This window comes from Leuciscus leuciscus (genome assembly GCF_965113295.1).
Source record: "Leuciscus leuciscus genome assembly, chromosome: 3".
NCBI classification, from domain to species: domain Eukaryota; kingdom Metazoa; phylum Chordata; class Actinopteri; order Cypriniformes; family Leuciscidae; genus Leuciscus; species Leuciscus leuciscus.
This window is the reverse complement of record NC_138727.1, coordinates 12532841-12551357: the sequence shown is the minus strand read 5'-3', so window position 1 is coordinate 12551357 and position 18517 is coordinate 12532841. Positions and strand designations below refer to the sequence as shown.

Genomic DNA, 18517 nt, shown 5'->3' with positions numbered 1-18517 from the left:
GAGTTTAAAAGGATGAGAGACAGGCTTGTGGAGAGTAAGTCTGTCAGTAAGTCAGATTCTTGGTTCACAGCAGGAATAATAATGTTCTGCAGAGCGGCTTGGCAAAGACTTGCACCTCTGGCACGCAAATCCCTCACTCCTTTACTCAGCAATGGTAAGAAAACATCCGTTTACAATGGGTACATCATTCAATCCATATCGAATACCAGCCTACACTTCACAATCTAAAAGAGAGTTGTTACAAAATATGCATAAACTATAAAATATGAAGTTGAAAATTTGAAAAAGTCATCGTACCTTTTAAGGGTGTGTGTGTGTGTGTGTGTGTGTGTGTGTGTGTGTGTGTGTGTGTCAGTGGTTTACGACTTTTAGCCCAATCCAGAACATTGAGTTCTGATGTTTGTGTTATGTAACAAATGAGCTATGCTCAAGTATGCCTAAAATATAGAAAATACAACTTTATGTCTGTTTATAGGGATTTCCTAAATCATATCAAAATATGACTTCCTTCAAATATTCCAAGGTTTTATCTGTTTATTGTAGTATTTTGTTTTTGTTTTTTGAGCCGATAATGTTTAGAATATTATTTGTTCTGTTGTGCTTATTTTTATGATTTTTATTGCAATGCAATGTTTTATATGGTATTTAGGCTATTGCACATATTTACATAGATTTGATTTGTAAGAATGTGGGAATGAATATATTATTTGTGCAGCACCCTGCATTCCAAAGGAAATCAACCCGGTAAAACTGGAAACTCCCATTTTTAATTGCTGCTTTTCTTTATTAAACACTTGCAATGAAATTACAGATGAAGAATAATAATAATAATAAAACTAACGGATACAATAGGGGCTATTCCCTTCGGTGCTTGGCCCCTAAATATGAGTTAAGATAAGGAGATTAAGGTATAGAGATTGTTGTGATAAGTTAAATGTTATGAAATGTTTACAGTGAGTTCGAGACTTTCTTTAATGGAAAATGTCTCATTTCAAAATGTTTGAGTTTGTTTTTAATGCAGAGTTTTCCATAACAGATAACAGCGACATAAACCCTCTCCTGCTCCAGTGCATCTGTGGGAAATAGCTGGGTTTGATCTGTTTAAATTTAATTTCCTGTCAAAGGATTCACTCAGTTTGAACTGCATGCGCCTTCATTATTGTTTTCAAATATAAAGATCTTCTGGCCACTTTAACTTTGAGGGCTAATCGGTTTTTCTGCTGACTCAGCATTTTGTGCATGATTTAACTTTTGTATTCACAAAATCTGTTCAGGCATTTCCTAAAACCACCCAAATATTTGAAGAGGGCCCTATGCAGGGCTCTCTGCCAACATGAATTTGCCTAGGGTTCTGCACATTGACATGCCTGCCGTCTCCACCCCACTGGGGTTAAATTTATGCCAGTGTTTATGTATACAGCTTTCACTGTTTTCAGAGAGCATGACTGCACACGTTGTCCTGAACACCTGCTGGTCTACCTTCACCTTAACAGTGTGTTGACGCAGCCGTAAATGAGATTAAATGTATAAATGAGGCACAGGACACCTTGCAGACAGACACCTTATTATTGCAGTCGTTCCTGAAATTCATGCTTTGTTCTACTGGATATTACTTAATGGAACTATTTAAAGTCCAGATTTTGGATCTGGATTTTGTGACACTGTAGTTCTGCATGTCCGGTGCATGTGCTCCTGTGGGATTAAATGTTTCTCTAGAGAGAGGCTAGGAGGGGCGGTTTTACAGTGGGACATTGTGTTCCCTTCTGCTGCTTCACTGCAGCTACACAGAGGATGTGTGTTTGCCTAAATGAATGCACAAACACAAAAGCCTGAAACGCATGCTTGCTGTATCAGGTTTGCCTGGTCCCCTGTAACTTTGCAAGCTACTTAAAATTTCCACTCATCAAACTCATCCACTTAAGTTGATAAGTGACGCAAACAGTGCATCAGTGTTGATGCACTGTTGTTCAGCAGCACCGGTTCCAGAAGTATTTTTTCCGTTCATTTTGTCCCATAGGGATTTTAAAGAAGTCTATTTAGAGAGTTATATGAACCAAAACAATCAGCTACACAGTGAATCACAACACTACAAACTTTGATTTGAAGCAAAAAAAGTTTTTGTAATCAGACAAAAAGACAAAGGTACAAGACTTAACTTCATAAGGGCAACATGCCGATTACATTCATACTAGACAGATTCATGATATATAGAATGCACTTTTCTTAGCAGTTGTAAAGTAATTACTTATTCAGAATAAGTATCATCAAGAGAGTATGTGATTTCGGATGCACCCATTGACCCAAATACTAATTCACAGTGCTTCAAAGTCGGTCCCAACTTCTGGTTCACGTTGACTTAAAAAAAAAAAAAAAAACTGCAATAATGCGGGCTGAGACAAATATCATGAATATAGGTCAACCTCATTGATCACAGTTGGTCTGTCTTTAAAGTTATCATTCAAAATCAATTTTCCTATGAAGAAAATGAAAATTAGTTTTTACTTTCAGAACCCCACTGTTGCACTCTTTTGTTCCACAAATGATTGAAATGACAGTACACATTTTTTAACAATTTATATAAATACATTTTTACATAATAAATATTGAAATGGTTTGATACTCAGCCCCCATTTTTTAAATTATTTTTTTAAGGAAAAAATACTGCAAAGTTTTGATCATGTTGATAATTTAGAGGCCGTAGAAATATAATACAGTAGGCTTTCTAGGGGTAATAATAAAACATTGAAATGGATTTTCATATTTAAAAATTTTACTGATGGATGGTGAGGGGAAAACAGACCTCAAAAATGCTTCATACGTTTTTATGTGATGCGTTTCTCTCTTTATCTTTCAATAGCTGTATTCCCTATACGACAGATGTCCTTCGGGCTGCCGGCGTCCGGGACAAACATGGCTTACATGTTGATTGGTGGAAGCTCACTTACTGCTGCTCTTGTTTATGTATGCATTTTTACTTCTTTAATCCTGTTTTAGAAAACTTTGGAAGAGTTAATAATAATAATAATAATAATAGCATCCATTTATGCTTTTTCACCCCCTTTTCCTCCAACAGGCTTATAAGACAATAAACTCGGACAGTGCAAGATATAATGAAAGAATCGCTCAACTCGAGGCCAGACCAAAAAGTAAGATTTAAAAAAAAAAAAAAAATTTATTGTAGTATTATTATTTTCTAGTTATTTTTTGCTGTAGTGGTTTTGTTTTTGCTGATGTACACCTGTTTTCAGTTTGCCTGTTAGTTAATCTTTCATCATCAGTAAAGCGGAATAATTTACACAGACAGTTGGGATTAGATTCCCATTCAGAGTTCTTTATTCCTGGCTTCAGTTGATGGGTGCTGCGAGTCAGGCCTGTTCTGGTATGTGTGTGTTTCTGCAGTTCCTCAGGCGTGATCCTCTTTCTGCAGTTACCCAGCAGCCAACTAAGCTAGCTACATTTAGAGCAGATTTCACTTGTTTACTTCTCTTGCTTGCGTGCTGTTAACCCCTTACTTTTTGTTCTCCCATTAGGTGAGGAAGGTGAGTATAAATTTAGCCGGTCTTAACAGCATGTCTGGTTTTTTTTTTTTTTAAATGCACTCAGTCAGTAGTCAATAACAACTTTTCTTTTCTTTTACTTTACTTTTTTTGCCTGCAGCAACATGCATCACATTTCTCACAAGCACTTTTCCAAAATTAGTTGCAAAACTTGTTTTGGCATTTGCAAACAGTTTAAGTTAAGGCACTTCAAAGTAAGCATGATTGATGACACTTAGTAAAGTGAACTTAGAGCTTAGTAAAATGCTTTTATATTATCATAGTAACTTATACTACAGTTCAAAACTTTTGGGTCAATACATTTTTTTTTCTTTTTTTTTTTTGCAAAGATGCAATACATTGATCAAAAGTGACACTAAAGATGTAACAAATAGCGATAAAAAAATAATTTCTATTTCAAATAAATTATGTTCTTTTGAACTTTCTATTCTTCAAAGAATCCTGGACATTTTTTGAAGGATTGTGTAACACTGAAGACTAATAAATGCTAAATATTCAGCTTTGTGATCACAGGAATAAATTGCATTTTAAAATATATTAAAATAGAAAACAATCATTTTAAATTGTATTAATATTTCACAATTATAGTATGTTTAATATGCAATACTGTTTTTTTTTTTGTTTAAATAATTGCAGCCTTGGTGAGCTTAAGATACTTTTTCCGTTGACCCCAAACTTTCGAACGGTAATATGTTCAACATATATCATAAATCTGATTCCATGATATAATGATTCCATGACTTATAATAGCCGTTTATTAAAGGAATAGTTCACCGAAAATGTTATTCCAAGCCCATCTAATTGTATATAATCTTATATTCTTACTTGAATAATATAATATAATCATATAGCTCATTTTACTTTATTATACATTAATTCAAATTTTTTTTGTATTTTGTCACATTGTATGTCTTCAGAAACAACTAGAATAGAGCGCATTAGTTGTATACTACTTTTTTCATTATTTTATGGTACTTCTGTATCCTTCATGGAGCTTGAAAGACCCATTTCCCATTCATTGCAATTGCATAGAAAAGACTGACCACCACCGTCTTCATACTTTCTTCCTTTTTTTTTTTTGGTCCATGGAAGAAAGAAAATAAATACTGCAAAATTTTAAATTCTTTGGTGAACCAATCCTTCATCTTGCATTTATTTGTTTGATGTTTGCTCGGTGATGGGTCTGCATTATCTTGAGCCAATCAAGCATCCATGCAGGTTCTTTATAATCAAATCAAAACCTATTCTGAGGTATTTGGCAAGTATGGTTCACTTTAATCTCCCAATAAAGTTTCTAATGCTAACTCTAAGAGTTTAGACTCAAAGTCGGTTGAGCCTGCTGCTAATCTTAATGAATGGTTTCCGCTGTGCATCGTCCTGTTCTTGTAATATCTAATGTTGTTCTATTAAAGGTATGTTTCACCAAAAAAAAAGACAATTCTTCAAGTTGTCCCAAACCTGTTTTTTCCTTCTCCTTTTTTCTGCTGAACACAAAAGAATATATTTTGAAGAATATTTGTGACCAAACAGTTGATGGAACCCATTGACTTCCATAGTATGAAAAATGAAAAAATAACAATAAAATAATATATACTATTGAAGTCAATGGGGCCCATCAACTCTTTGGTTACTGACATTCTGCAAAATATCTTCTTTTGTGTTCATCAGAAGAAAGAAATTCATACAGGTTTGAAACAACCTGAGAGTGAGTAAATGATGACAGAATTTTTGGGTGAACTATCCCTTTAATGACAGATGGAATTAATGAAAAATCTTTTGATGCTAACCCTCTTCATTTAGTATAAGAACACTTTTGCTAAGTCTGCTTTTATCTTCTTAATCACAATTGATCTTGGGATTTTCTTTGGATCATTTTGCCTTTTCTTAAAGTCCTGCTTGATGTATTCCAAGTAGGAGCAGTGGCCGCAGTGGCCACCCTGGCCTCAGTAGAAGAAGCAGCTGCGATTGTGGAAACCGCAGTAGCTGAAAACGCCACTATTGTTGAGGCCACAGCAGCAGAACTCGTTGAAGAGGTGGTTGATGCGGAGGCTGAAGAGATCCCAGAACATGTGGATGCAGCAATGGAGGTTGAGGCAGAAACTGCCATTGCACAGGCAGTAGCAGCTGAGGCCGAGGAACCAACTGCACCTGTTGTTGAGGATGTTGCCGCTGAGACTGCGACTCCTATTGCCGAGGCAACTGGTGAGGCGTCTTCTGTTGAGGAAGCAGCCTGAATACTGAGCAGTCTAGATGTAAACCCCGATGTGAATCTTCCCAACCCCACTTGGAACGCTCCATTTAGTTGTAGAGACTCCCTCTGTTGTGCTCCTTTTATCCGATTGACTGTGTCCTCTGAGCATAAAGAAGTGTCCTTTTTCAACTTGTGAACTCTAAAGGGTTCTAATCCCACATTTACGGTGAGGAGGAGAGGTTGAGGCTGGACAAAAACAATTTACTTAAATTGCAAGTGGCCTTTTTATTATTCCAGTCTGTGTTTTGACACTTGAAAATTGTATATATATATATATATATATATATATATATATATATATATATATCTCACATCTGTGTTTTTTAACCTCTCCTCCTTCACAACCAGTGGCTGTGCCTGCGATAATACTTGTTGCCATGCATGACATACCCTCACTCATGCATGTGCAGGGAGACATTTGTCTTAAATAACTCCTATCGACAAGGTTGTTGTTGTTGTTGTTTTTTGACGACGAGAACATGCAAACATTTTATGGACACTTGCCAGAGTTGTGATTCATTCAGATTCCAGTCCAGTTGCTAGTTTTGAATTGAGTAAAATATATACATTTTCTTCTAGAATGATCATTTTTATTAAGCTTGTATGTTTATGTTCAGTTATTTCACTTTCAATGGCAATGAAAATGACCCATTAATTGTCATTAAAGTGAAATTACTGAATTTAAACATACAGTACGTGCTTGAAAAAAATGCTCATTTTAGAAGAACATTTCAAATGGCACTTAGAGGCTTTTGCATCTGAAGTCTTCATTTATATATATATTACATGTGTATATACACACACACACTTCATTTCCCAGAATACCTTTACCGACTTTCTGTGGGGCGTGGCCAATTTTTAAACGTGTCTGACCTACTTTGAAGTCTTTCTATACATGCATTCCAAACCACCATGGTCTTATAAGCAATTCTGTCTTCAAGGGAGATCTTTTATGTTTTATCATTGTTTTTCCACATGTGAATTCTGACTTCTCTCAGCTTTTGGGATGGAGGCAAACCCCTGTGCCTATTACCAAACAGTTAATCATCTCTGTGAATATCTCTTAACCCTCTGGTGCTTACTATTTTGTATTTTTAGCTGATTTTATGGTACTAAATTATGTTTATGCAGTAGTTATAAATAATCCATGTATTCACTTTTTGAGAATAGACCTGAAAATTAAATTTCCAATTTAAACCGTCACAAATCTTGAATGCTTTGAAGCGCAGACTTAAGTTTGGTTTCAAGAAGACACTTGGCAGATTATTGTTGAGTGAAAAAGTAAAAAAAAATTTTTTTCAAGTTTACGTTTATTGTTATGAAAAATGCAATATATATTTTCGTGTGTGTGTGTGTGAGAGAGAGTGTGAGAGTGTGAGAGTGTGAGAGTGTGAGAGTGTGAGAGTGTGTGAGAGTGTGAGAGTGTGTGAGAGTGTGTGAGAGTGTGTGAGAGTGTGAGAGTGTGAGAGTGTGAGAGTGTGAGAGTGTGAGAGTGTGAGAGTGAGAGTGTGTGTGAGAGTGTGTGTGAGAGTGTGTGTGAGAGTGTGTGTGAGAGTGTGTGTGTGTGTGTGTGAGAGTGTGAGTGTGAGGTGCCAAAACGTTACCACATTTCATACCTTTCTGACGCAAGTGTGAGAGTGTGAGTGTGTGGTGCCAAAACTTTACCACATTTCATACCTTTCTGACGCAGTGAACAATTCTTAAAAAAACAAACGTAACAATTTTCGCTCAATAATGACTGAAGAGCACCAGAGGGTTAAATATCATAAGGAAATATTGTTGCAGTGTCACTTACACATCATAATACTTGACACTACAGACATTTGCTCTTATTCTCAGTGCTGTTTTTGGAATTTAGGCCCGACCAACTCAGAATTTATGTTGATTGTAGTTTTAAAACTTGTATTCCCTAAATAAAGTGCTTAATTATAAATTTTGGAGTCTGAATTCAGTGCCATTATTGCATGCATTTTTTTTATCCCTTTACATCATGAACTGTAATTTAAAAGAAAAATAATGAACAAATCATAATACTTTTTTCTATGCTGTAAGTGTATTTACATTATATTTTGTATTTCTGTATGTTGTGTACATTAGTAGAATAGCTCCTATTGTGTTTTCAATCAGGATGCTTTGCTTATAGTTTAGATAGATCTGCATGCTTTCAATTTTTTCACAGTCCTGTAAATACAGATTAAACCCACTAATGCATCCCAATTGTTCCTCCTAAAGTCTACTGTATGCATACTTGACACAAATGTTTTCAAAATGGCTTGAATATAATCTTCGAAGACGCTTTAGGCATCTCTTACATTTAATCTGGGTAAATCTCTTTTATGTGTGTTGATTATTTAATCATCTTAGAGATTTATGCCACTTATGGCGTTTTAAGGAGATTTCCTACCACCTTTAAATCCAGCTTTGAAGATTGCACAATCTTTCCATTTCATGTCCTACAGTGTGTGTGCTCTTCAGCAAAAAGCACCCAGCTGCCCCCTGCTGCTCTGGGTCAAACTATTTATTGTAGAAATATTGTATAGCCACATATATTGCAAACAAAATTCAAGGACTTGAACATGAGGACATATTAGATAGGCTATACATTTTTTAATAAATCGTTAAATGCATGTTTCCATCCAAATGCAAGATTCTGAGAAACTGTCAAACGGAAGATCTAATGAGCTTGACATATAGCAAAACCTTGTGTGGGAAGATTTTGACCTCGCTTTTGTAACGTTTTCCATGTTATTTTACTGTTATATAATCTAATAGTATAATACTCTCATTAACTTGTTATTGTAAGGTTTTACAAGTTTTTTAAGTTAAGTTAAGAACATATAAGCCTTCAGAAGTCTTTAAAATGATAATACTTAACTTGAATCAACCAACGAATTGGGGAAAAAAAGCATTGAAAACGTTTTATTTTTATTTTTTTTTATACATTTCACTCTCATGAAATATGTTTAAATATTTGTGGCTCTGTGACAAATTGCTCATGTTCCTCTTTTGTATGTCGCTCTGAAAAAAGTGTCCGCTGAATGCATAAATGTAAATCAGTGCTATTTTAGAATAATTGATAATACAGATTTTGTAAATACTTGAATTTGATTTAATTAGTATATAGTTTTTGTTTTAATATTAGTTAAAGGTTTAGTCATTTTGTTCTGTGTTTTTATTAAAAGAAAATATTATATTATATATTATATTATATTACTTGTTATAATATGTCTAGTTTTTATTAGGTTTTAGTTTTAAGTTTTAGTTTTTTATATATGTACATATATATATATTCAGTTAATGTTTATTTTATTTCAAATAATGAAAATGAAAAGAATTCCAAAGGATTCTTCAGAATTTCCCTCAAATTCAGAGAAAAATAAAATAGATGGAAAATGCAAAAATAAAGTCCATAGATTCAACTTGATGCCTACTTATTGCATATTTACCTATATATTTCTGTTACAAACTAATCTTGTTGCAGTTATCCAGATGTCTGATCTACTGAGCACTGTGAAAATCCTGGCTGGATCTACAGGGGAGATTGCAGCTGCTTCAGTTGGAGATCAGCACCTGGTGGCCACACTGAGGTTGGCTGAGGACAACAATTCTGTGGAGATCCTCAATGGGCTGGAGGTTGTTGAGGTCTCAGCAGAAGTGCCTGAGGAAGCTGAGGTTGAGGAGCCCGTGATCGATAGTTCCGATCTGAAAACAGAAGGAGGAGAACTGGAGGAACTGCCTTCAGCGCTTCAAGCAGTAGAAGAAACTATTGAAGTGGGAGATGAACATGTCAAGTCTGAGGCAGACAGCCCTCTTGAGGCTGAGATGAATGCTGAAAGCCCTGCTTCATCAGAGGAGGCCTCTGTTACAGAGATGGAGAGTATTTTGGAATGGGAAGAGTCATTGAGTCCTGAGGTGATGTTGTCAGAAGATGATACCATCTCTGGACCTGCAGAGGTGACGTCAGAGACGGTCAAGGCAGTTGGTCAACAAATAGAGGAAGATAAAGCATTATGTCATGAGCATGAGCCAGCTGCCACAGAAACAGAACATTCAGACCTCACAGCGCCACCAACAGACCTGGAGGAAGCACTACAGGCCACAACAGAGGCTGCAGAAGAACTTGCTGAGGAAATGATGCTGGATTCTGTGGATGAAGCTAAACCAGTTAAAGCATCAGAGGAAGGTAATACAATTATATTACCTTAATGACTCTCTTTAGACCGGGTTGTTACCCAAACAAGTATTCTGTAGCAATCCAGATTCCACACATATACCTTTTTAATTGGAAATCAGTTTTGGACATTCAGTCATCATGTCCTTCTTTTTCCACAGCTGTTGAAAGTGGAAATGTTACGATGACCATGGCACAAGCCTGACGTGAATGTTGCACAGAACCGGCGACACAGAAAGCAAGTGAAACCCACAGAATCTGGAATGCATATGTTGAAGTTAAAGGAGTTCACTTAAAAATGAAAATTCTGTCATCATTTACTCACCCTCAAGTTGTTCCAAACCTGAATGAATTTCTTTCCTCTGCTGAACACAAAGGAAGATATTTTTGAAGAATGTCGGTAACCAAACAGTTGATGGACCCCATTAACTTCCATAGTATTTTTGACACATACCATGGAAGTCAATGGAGTCCATCATCTGCCTGGTTACATTCTTCCAAATATCTTCCTTTGTATCTCCAAATATCTTCCAACAACTTTAGGGTGAGTAAATGATGTCAGAATTTTCATTTTTAAGTGAACTATTCCTTTAACATGCAGTGCTGTAAAAATCATGAAAAAACGTACTTGTTGTTACAACTTACAAATTACTTGTTGTAAGGGGGTAAGATCGATGACCCCTCCGGATAATTTTTTTCTCTTGACCATATATATCTATAGATGGCTCGAAATTTCATCTCAACACATTTAGTAAATGGCTATGCTCTTCTTAATTTTGCCATTTCTTCTAAATATCAATATTTATGAGATTTAGTCAGTTAAAACAGTTTTGAAGTTATCTAATGTTGTGTCTCTGGAGCTCTGTGACTCTGTGTGATTGTATTATATGAAGATCAAAAGTTTTTATGTTTTTTGTTACATAAAATGAGAGATTTGTGGACACAATAATGTTTTTAGATTTTTGGAGTAAAAAAAATATTGTTTTAAAAAGAAAAGATCAAATTGGACCCTTAGAGCAAGTGGCATGTTATTAAACATATCATTAGTTTTAATTTAATTTAATACTTACTGAAATTAATTGGAGTTAGATGTATATTTCAGTCATCTTCGCTATTCATTAAAGCCTGTAGGCTAATTGAGTTAATTCATCGAATTCAATTTAAATTCATAGTGTTGCTATTATCTTCATTATCTTCAATTAAAATATGGTCAATTATATAATGTATATTAGTCATAGAATAAAGTTACCTTTCAAATTAATCTCTTTTATTGGATTCTTATTTGGTTATTCAATTACTCAACTAAATTGTCAAAACTATTTTAAATAGAATAGTCGATTTAGTATTTTATAGTAATGACATGTTATTATAAAATAAATATGCACAGTTCCTCTGGCTTACCTATAAGCAAATATATATTTTTAAAATACAATATATCATACAGATTTGCTTGTTCAATGAGTCTGAAGTCGTGTTTTCTTTTTCTTTTTTTCAGATAATCAGTGCTGTATTTGTCACATCCGCTCCCATATTTCACCACCAGAGGTTCTCATTAGCTTGTGTTGTTTCTTCTTTCGTTTCTCGAATCTATGTATTATGGAAAACTGATTAAAACTTTTCAAATATTGACAGCTGTGATACAGTGTATACTTCATTGTTACATAATTATTATGCAGTTTTGTCAGACAGACTTGTCTCTTTGAAATAAAGAACAGGCATATATCTACACTGTTAGACATTTTATCGTATTTTTGCGGTAACTTACTGGCAGCACTATTGCCAGTAAGTTACTGTAAGTTCCCCTTTACAGTAGCTTACCTGTAAATGTGTTTTACGGTAAGATGCCCTTACCGCAATTTAATTTTACAGTAAGATGCCCTTACCGCAATTAAATTTTACAGTAAGATGCCCTTACCGCAATTTAATTTTACAGTATGATGTCCATACCGCAATTTCATTTTACAGTATTACAGCCCATTTTACACTATTTTATTATTTATATTTTACATGAATGCTATTGAATTTAATAAATTCCAAAAAAGCGACTTGAGTCCATGTACATCAGCATATTCTTTATTCACTCTCACAATCAATTACATCCATTTTATTTATTTATTGTGATGCAACATTAGGCAAGGCAGTTTTATTTGTATAGCACGTCATACACTTTGGCAATTAAAAGTGCTTTACACAGCAAGGAATTAAAATAATCACAAAATAAAAGCAAGGAAAATTAAAGTGCCCCTATTATGGATTTTTGAAAATGACCTTTCATGTAGTGTGTAACAGCTCTAAGGCCTCGTTTACAAGTGAAATGTAACCCAATTCAGATTTTTTGCTCATATGTGACACAGATCGGATGTGTTCTATGACAGTGTAAACAGGAAAAAAAACACATGCATTCAGATATTTCGAGATCGGTTTCAGGCCTCATTCATATGTGAAAATAAATCAGATATAGTGATGCACCGATGTGAAAATTGAGGCCGATACCGATAACCGATATTAATATTGCTGTTATGGCCGATACCGATATTTGCCGATGTCGATATCTCTGTATAGAAAACAAATTGTAATGATTATCAAATAAAGAGCTATTTTCCAAAACACTTTTTTTTCTTTTTTTTTTTTTACTTTAGAAATGACTGATATTGGGCACCTTTACCTGTGTGCAAAATTTGTCACATACGACACACATGCATTATACTGCATTGCATATACAGTAATGTGTGCTGGTCAACTTGTCTAAAATTAAGAAACCCTTAGAAAACTGTAAAAAAAAAACAGGAACATTGTGTAAAATTAAGATAGGCTACTTTATTTATTATTCCAATATCCAAATATGATACTAAAAAATACCACAGGGAAAAGGGCTTCTATTTGTGACGTGCTGTCTTTGCGTTTGAACATTGCACATTTTAAACAGGACACTCATTAACTGAATGTTAGCCAATACAAACATATTTATAGAAAACAGTTGACAATGAATAGACAGGAGTCCAATAATAGCATAACGAATCATTCTAAAAATAATAACAAGTAGCCTAGGCTATAAGACGAATCCGACATGCTGTGTTAACAGTAAAACGTCCGTCATTTAACGAATTTTAAAAACACGGATGGATAATACAAAATACTTTCTGATATTTTGACAGAAAAAAAACAGGCAAGAACAAAATTTAAACTTAGCCCGTCAATTTTTCATTTTACAATGATCTTCTCTCTCTGTGTGTGCGCGCGTCCGTGTTTGTGAGAGAGAGAGCTCGCGCAGCACTGATACAACGGTAGCCTACTTTTTAATCCATAAGTAACGAACGCGCTAGTTTTCATACAAAATAAATATGTAACATAATTAGGTAGGCTACTTTAGTTGTTATTAATACAATAACGTAACACATGAAGGCTATACATTTCTCAACACTGAGAATGAATCAATAAACGCCTGTTTCTCCACTCGCGCTTATCAGTAATCCACAAATCACACGTGCTGTCACTTTTGAGAAAAAATCTAATTCGAACGGGTATCAAATATCAAGCAATATATTCAAATATCTACGAGTCAAAAAACGATCAGTCAAAAATGTGTCATGAAGAGGAAAAAAACATAAGTCGCACTGGACTGCGTTAACAATGTTACGGACGGGACAGTTGACGTGAGCGCTCTGAAAGCTTTAAAACTTTCACAGAGACCTCAAACAGAAAGCACAAAAAGCCTGTCTTTAAATCTAATTTCGTTTTGTATTAATTGTATCTTAATTTTGATAAATGTTTCATCAACCAATTGCCTGGATTGAATTAAATAAGAAGTAAATAGAGTAGAAAATATTTAATCAGGACACGGAGGCGAGGGCGCGTGAACCTGGAGCGCGTCTCATAAATAAACCGAAATCTACCTGCTTCACAGACCGGAGACATATATAGAAAGCTTGAAATGTCTATTTTTAAACAGAACAATTCAAAACGAAAGAAAACAGACTGTTCTCTGCTTATGTCATCTGTATGAAATGTGTATTTATCTCAGGCACATTCACTACTGCTAAGATCGAGTCAGCATCGTCAACTTCATCTTCAACTTCACACGTCAAATATCGGCCTGTTCACATCGGCCATATTTTGACATCGGAACGATACCGATGTGTAAAAAAATGACCATATCGGGCGATATTATATCGGCGGCCGATATATCGTGCACCACTAATCAGATATAAATCGGATATGTGACGGATGGGACGGATGGCCTGTCGAAACGTTGTGTCGTCGTAGGAGAGGAATGTGGACAAACGAAAAAAAAAAAAAAAAAAAAAACTTTATTCTACTATTAATTTCCTTCTCTCTGGGCCTCGAGTTAGTTCACGTAGTATAACTGTGTTGTACGTCACACGTAGGCTCACTATTGGCCGACACTGGTCATGTGTGATGCGGGTGACGTACAATACAGAAGCGCTGCGCAGTTATACTACGTGAACTAACTCGAGGCCCAGAGAGAAGGAAATTAATAGTGGAATAAAGTAGTTATTTTTTGCTTGTTTTTTTGCGCACAAAAAGTATTCTCGTCGCTTTATAAACTTAAGATTGAGCCACTGTAGTCACTTGGACTATATTAACGATGTCTTTAATACATTTTCTGGGCCAGCAAGTTATAATGTCTTAGAAGCCTATGGAGGAGTGAGCCAGCTCTCAGATTTAATCAAAAATATCTTAATTTGTGTTCCGGAGATGAACGCAGGTCTTACGGGGTTGGAACAACATGAGGGTGAGTAATTACTGACAGAATTAAAATTTTTGGGTGAACTAACCCTTTAAATACCTATGCTAATCACTTTGTGGGCCACGATTATATATAACTGTGTCTATTAATGCAGTGTATCACTGAGAAACGTCCTGCTTGTGTCGTCCTTGTGATGGAGGTTCGGGTTGAATAACTAGTTCTTCCAGTGTTTCATTATTGGACTCGCGTTCGGATATGGTAAAATCGATGTCATTGTTCGTTACTGTGTTTAGTTTACGGTGTAGGAAGCCTCAGGACAGCTGATGTTGTTATGGCAATGGGTGTTTTTGTTTAAGACACGCGCATTGTACGCAGTAAACCAATCACAACAGACTGAGCTGTCTGGCCAGCAGCATGTGGAAAGGAGGGATTTAGAGAGATTGATTCATCTGACGAGCCGTTTAAGAATCTTTGAAAAATGTGGTGATGTGCAAATGTATATTATGAGAAAATTCAAGTTTTTTTACCTTTGATGCACGTAAACCTGTTGTAGGTAAGTGTTGTAGTAAATAGGATAATAGGGGCACTTTAAAACAGTTATAAAAAACAATAAAAAAATGTACAGTACAGTTATAAAATGAATTAAAAGAGTAAAAAGATAATACATTCTCATCTGGCAATACACCGGTGTATCATATTTTTCACAACTCCCAGTTTTACTCTGAGATTTTCCCATGGTGATTACACTGTGTCTGTAGTGTTCTTGCGGCACGCCTAAGAAATCAACGTATCCAAAAAAACTGATTTTTCCCTAAAATCGTACATGAGAAGCTCTAGGACTGACTCACGGGGTAACCTCGGGTTCACTGCCCCATCAGTCCGCACCCCAAAGATTTGTCCGGAAGCTCTAGGAATGGAATCGATCCAGTCCGCACCCCACAGAACCTCGAGTTTAATTACACGTCAAACTCACTACTTCACCACAGACAGAGGTCATCAGCATGGTTTCATCTCTCAATTTCCCCAATTAAGTAATTTATGTTTGTCTCTTACCCAATTCGCAGTGCCATTTGAGTTCAGTTTAGAATCAAAAGGAGGATGCAAAAATAGAACTGAATTCATAACAAATCAAAGCAGGGATCATGACAATACGCAAAAAAAGCATCCCAGTTGGTCTTGACTGGCCTCCATACCGGTAAACCACTGATGGCTGATCTGAAAAAAACAACAAACAAAAAAAAAAACAGAGAAAATGTGTGAGAAATGGTTGAGTTTGGAGTTTTGGAGTTTATTTAATCTAAATTTGTTCATGGACAGATGAGGAATCACCTTGTGCAACAGCAGTTATTACCAGTCGAGTTAGTTTAAATAGTATAGCTTTATTGCACATCCCTTGTTAGGGAACTCTATTAATTGCCTGAATGTACAATTACGTTAAAGGTACACTGAGTAACTTTATGGCCCTTCAAACTTAAATCTGAAATAGAAAGCTTTTGTAACATTACAAATGTTCTTACTGTCACTTTAAGTCAATTTAATGCATCCTTGTCGAATTCAAGTATTAATTTCATTCAACAATCAAAAAAATACAAATAAAAAAACACTGACTGAACAGTAGTGCTTTCTATTTCAGATAAATGCTGTTCTTTTGAACTTTTTATTCAAAGAATCCAGAAATAATCAGAAATGTTTCTTGATTCACACAAGTTCTCCTAAAAAAAGTTATGCTGCAAGTACTGCAAGTTATGTTACAATATGTTAATCACATAATGCATCTGATAGTTAGTCAAAACATACTTACAAAGCCAAAGATGCTCAGTGCTGAGGCTCTTAAAAGAGCCTTTGGGCTGTAGTTAGCTCCTGTTGACAGGGAAAAGAGAGAAATAGAAGAAACATTATTTTTCAGCAATGATTATTGGCAAATGACTATATGTTATGAACATGATACATGACAGATCTAGGACTACTGCTAGATTGATCAATCAGACAGTTTTACCAATAATTGGCATAGAATTTAAACAAAATATTTTGCAATGAATATTTTTCAGTTAGTCTGCCTTTACATTGCTTTAAATGCATTACTATTTTAACATGTCATATTTCGGTCCTGTGCAGAGTGAATCCAGCATTTATACGTAGCTGTCTGTCACATCTCTTACATCGTGTCTACACTTTGTTAATGAGAGTTTTCGCGAGCCTGCATAATTCGGCACTGAATAAAAACTCCTGCGTTCTCCAGAGCGCGAAAACAAAAAAGCACAAATATGCACTGGAGCGTTTGGTTTGGCAAATCTGTTTCGCCAATATATTATAACAGTATCAAGTAACAGTATCAAAGTAGCAATCTCTTGCTTGCGTTTGAACCGGGCCGGGGGAGAGAGAGCGCGAGAGAGTGCCTTTGAGAAAACGCGCTAGGCCTAACTTACTTCCAAACGCATTTAACTGACGAGTAAAATATGCCATAACTGGTCGTAAAAAGGACAGAAAACCTTTGTTTGTGTAAATATTAGATTGGGTCCATCTACTGGAATAGGCAGTCAGTCAATTCTATGGCATTTAATGGGATATTAAAGCGGCAGTTTCGAGGAAAATTAGACTGTCCTGTGAGCTGTTATTAAAAGCCTATTCGATTTTATTATTTAAGTTACTTTCTTCATAAATTTAGCTATATTTAATTAGTATTGGTAATGGTTTACTTTGTAAAAGTAACTTATAAAATAAATGTGTTCAGTAAAAAGTACTTACCTCAGAAAAACCCTCAGTTTGCGTCAAGCGATCCACTCTCAGGGACGTCCGTTATGAGCGCGCACTCGACACGTGACGTCACACAAACCTCAGTATACATTCTGCCAGGTTGTTGCGCGGGCTTTGCAACAATTTAAATTTTGTGAGGTGTAAGCAAAGTTTATATATATATATAAAGTTTATATTAATAAAAATACAAAAAATACAAAAAAAAATACATTTATATCATTTATATTGCCTGTATGGGAACCAGTTGTGAATTTTTGTATATGTATATAAACATCCTGTGTTTGCATAGCTTAAAAATGAGAATGCAGATTCATGATTTTCATCTGCAGAACAAGATGGGGGAAAAATATAAAACAGTATCATATGATATTTTAATATGCCTAAAACATAAATACAATATGCATATACAAATTTCAAAAAAATCTGTCTTCTTCATTTACAGTAGCACTACTGCTTTTGCGTAAACAGTAAAGTACTGTAAATTCCATATACAGTAAGTTACTGTAAATTTCATAAAAAATACCCATAATGCAGTGCATATTACAGTAGTTAACCGTAAATAATATAAGTGGTATTTTACTGGGCTTTTTTGCGGTAAGTAACTGTAAAATTACGGCAAAGTCTAACAGTGTACTCAATCTATCTTTCAATCATTCACTGTACAGTGGTGAAAGAATGAAAAGAAAAACAAATACAGACATTCAATGATCACACAACATCACTGCTGGAAACATAATTTAAAACCATATTTTTTTTATTAACTTTTTTTTTAAATAGATTATTATGTGAATGTTCTGTATAGCTACAACTAATGATATAAATCACCTTTCCCCACATATAATATCTTCATATGAATTATAGCGTATGTAGAATACCAATCAAATTTTGGTTTTGTCAGTATTAAGTTACATCAGAAGTCAAACAGCAGAGGGCGCTACATATATTTAGGTATGTAGTTTTAGTTGTAGACCATACATTTATGTTTCTCTCCTATGATGATTATAAGCTATTCATTTTGCCTACAACCTCCCCTAGTAACATCTGCATTTTACCAGTTTCTGACAATCTGGCAAAAT

General features: G+C 35.1%; 1 protein-coding gene and 1 long non-coding RNA gene across 2 annotated transcripts; one reads left to right on the top strand and one right to left on the bottom strand.

Moving 5' to 3' along the window:
• Positions 1 to 8: 8 nt before the first annotated feature.
• On the top strand, positions 9 to 12433 carry mgarpb (mitochondria localized glutamic acid rich protein b). Its single transcript, XM_082165836.1, has 6 exons — positions 9 to 154; positions 2858 to 2961; positions 3074 to 3146; positions 9290 to 9991; positions 10141 to 10217; positions 11475 to 12433. The coding sequence occupies exons 1-5, from the start codon at positions 13 to 15 to the stop codon at positions 10182 to 10184; spliced, it is 1065 nt and encodes a 354-aa protein (XP_082021962.1). The 5' UTR covers positions 9 to 12; the 3' UTR covers positions 10185 to 10217; positions 11475 to 12433.
• Positions 4679 to 8308, bottom strand: LOC309495926. The gene is made up of 2 exons (XR_014204887.1): positions 7486 to 8308; positions 4679 to 7424 (listed from the first exon to the last, which is right to left on the bottom strand). It is a non-coding gene; the product is annotated as an uncharacterized lncRNA (long non-coding RNA).
• Positions 12434 to 18517: the final 6084 nt, after the last annotated feature.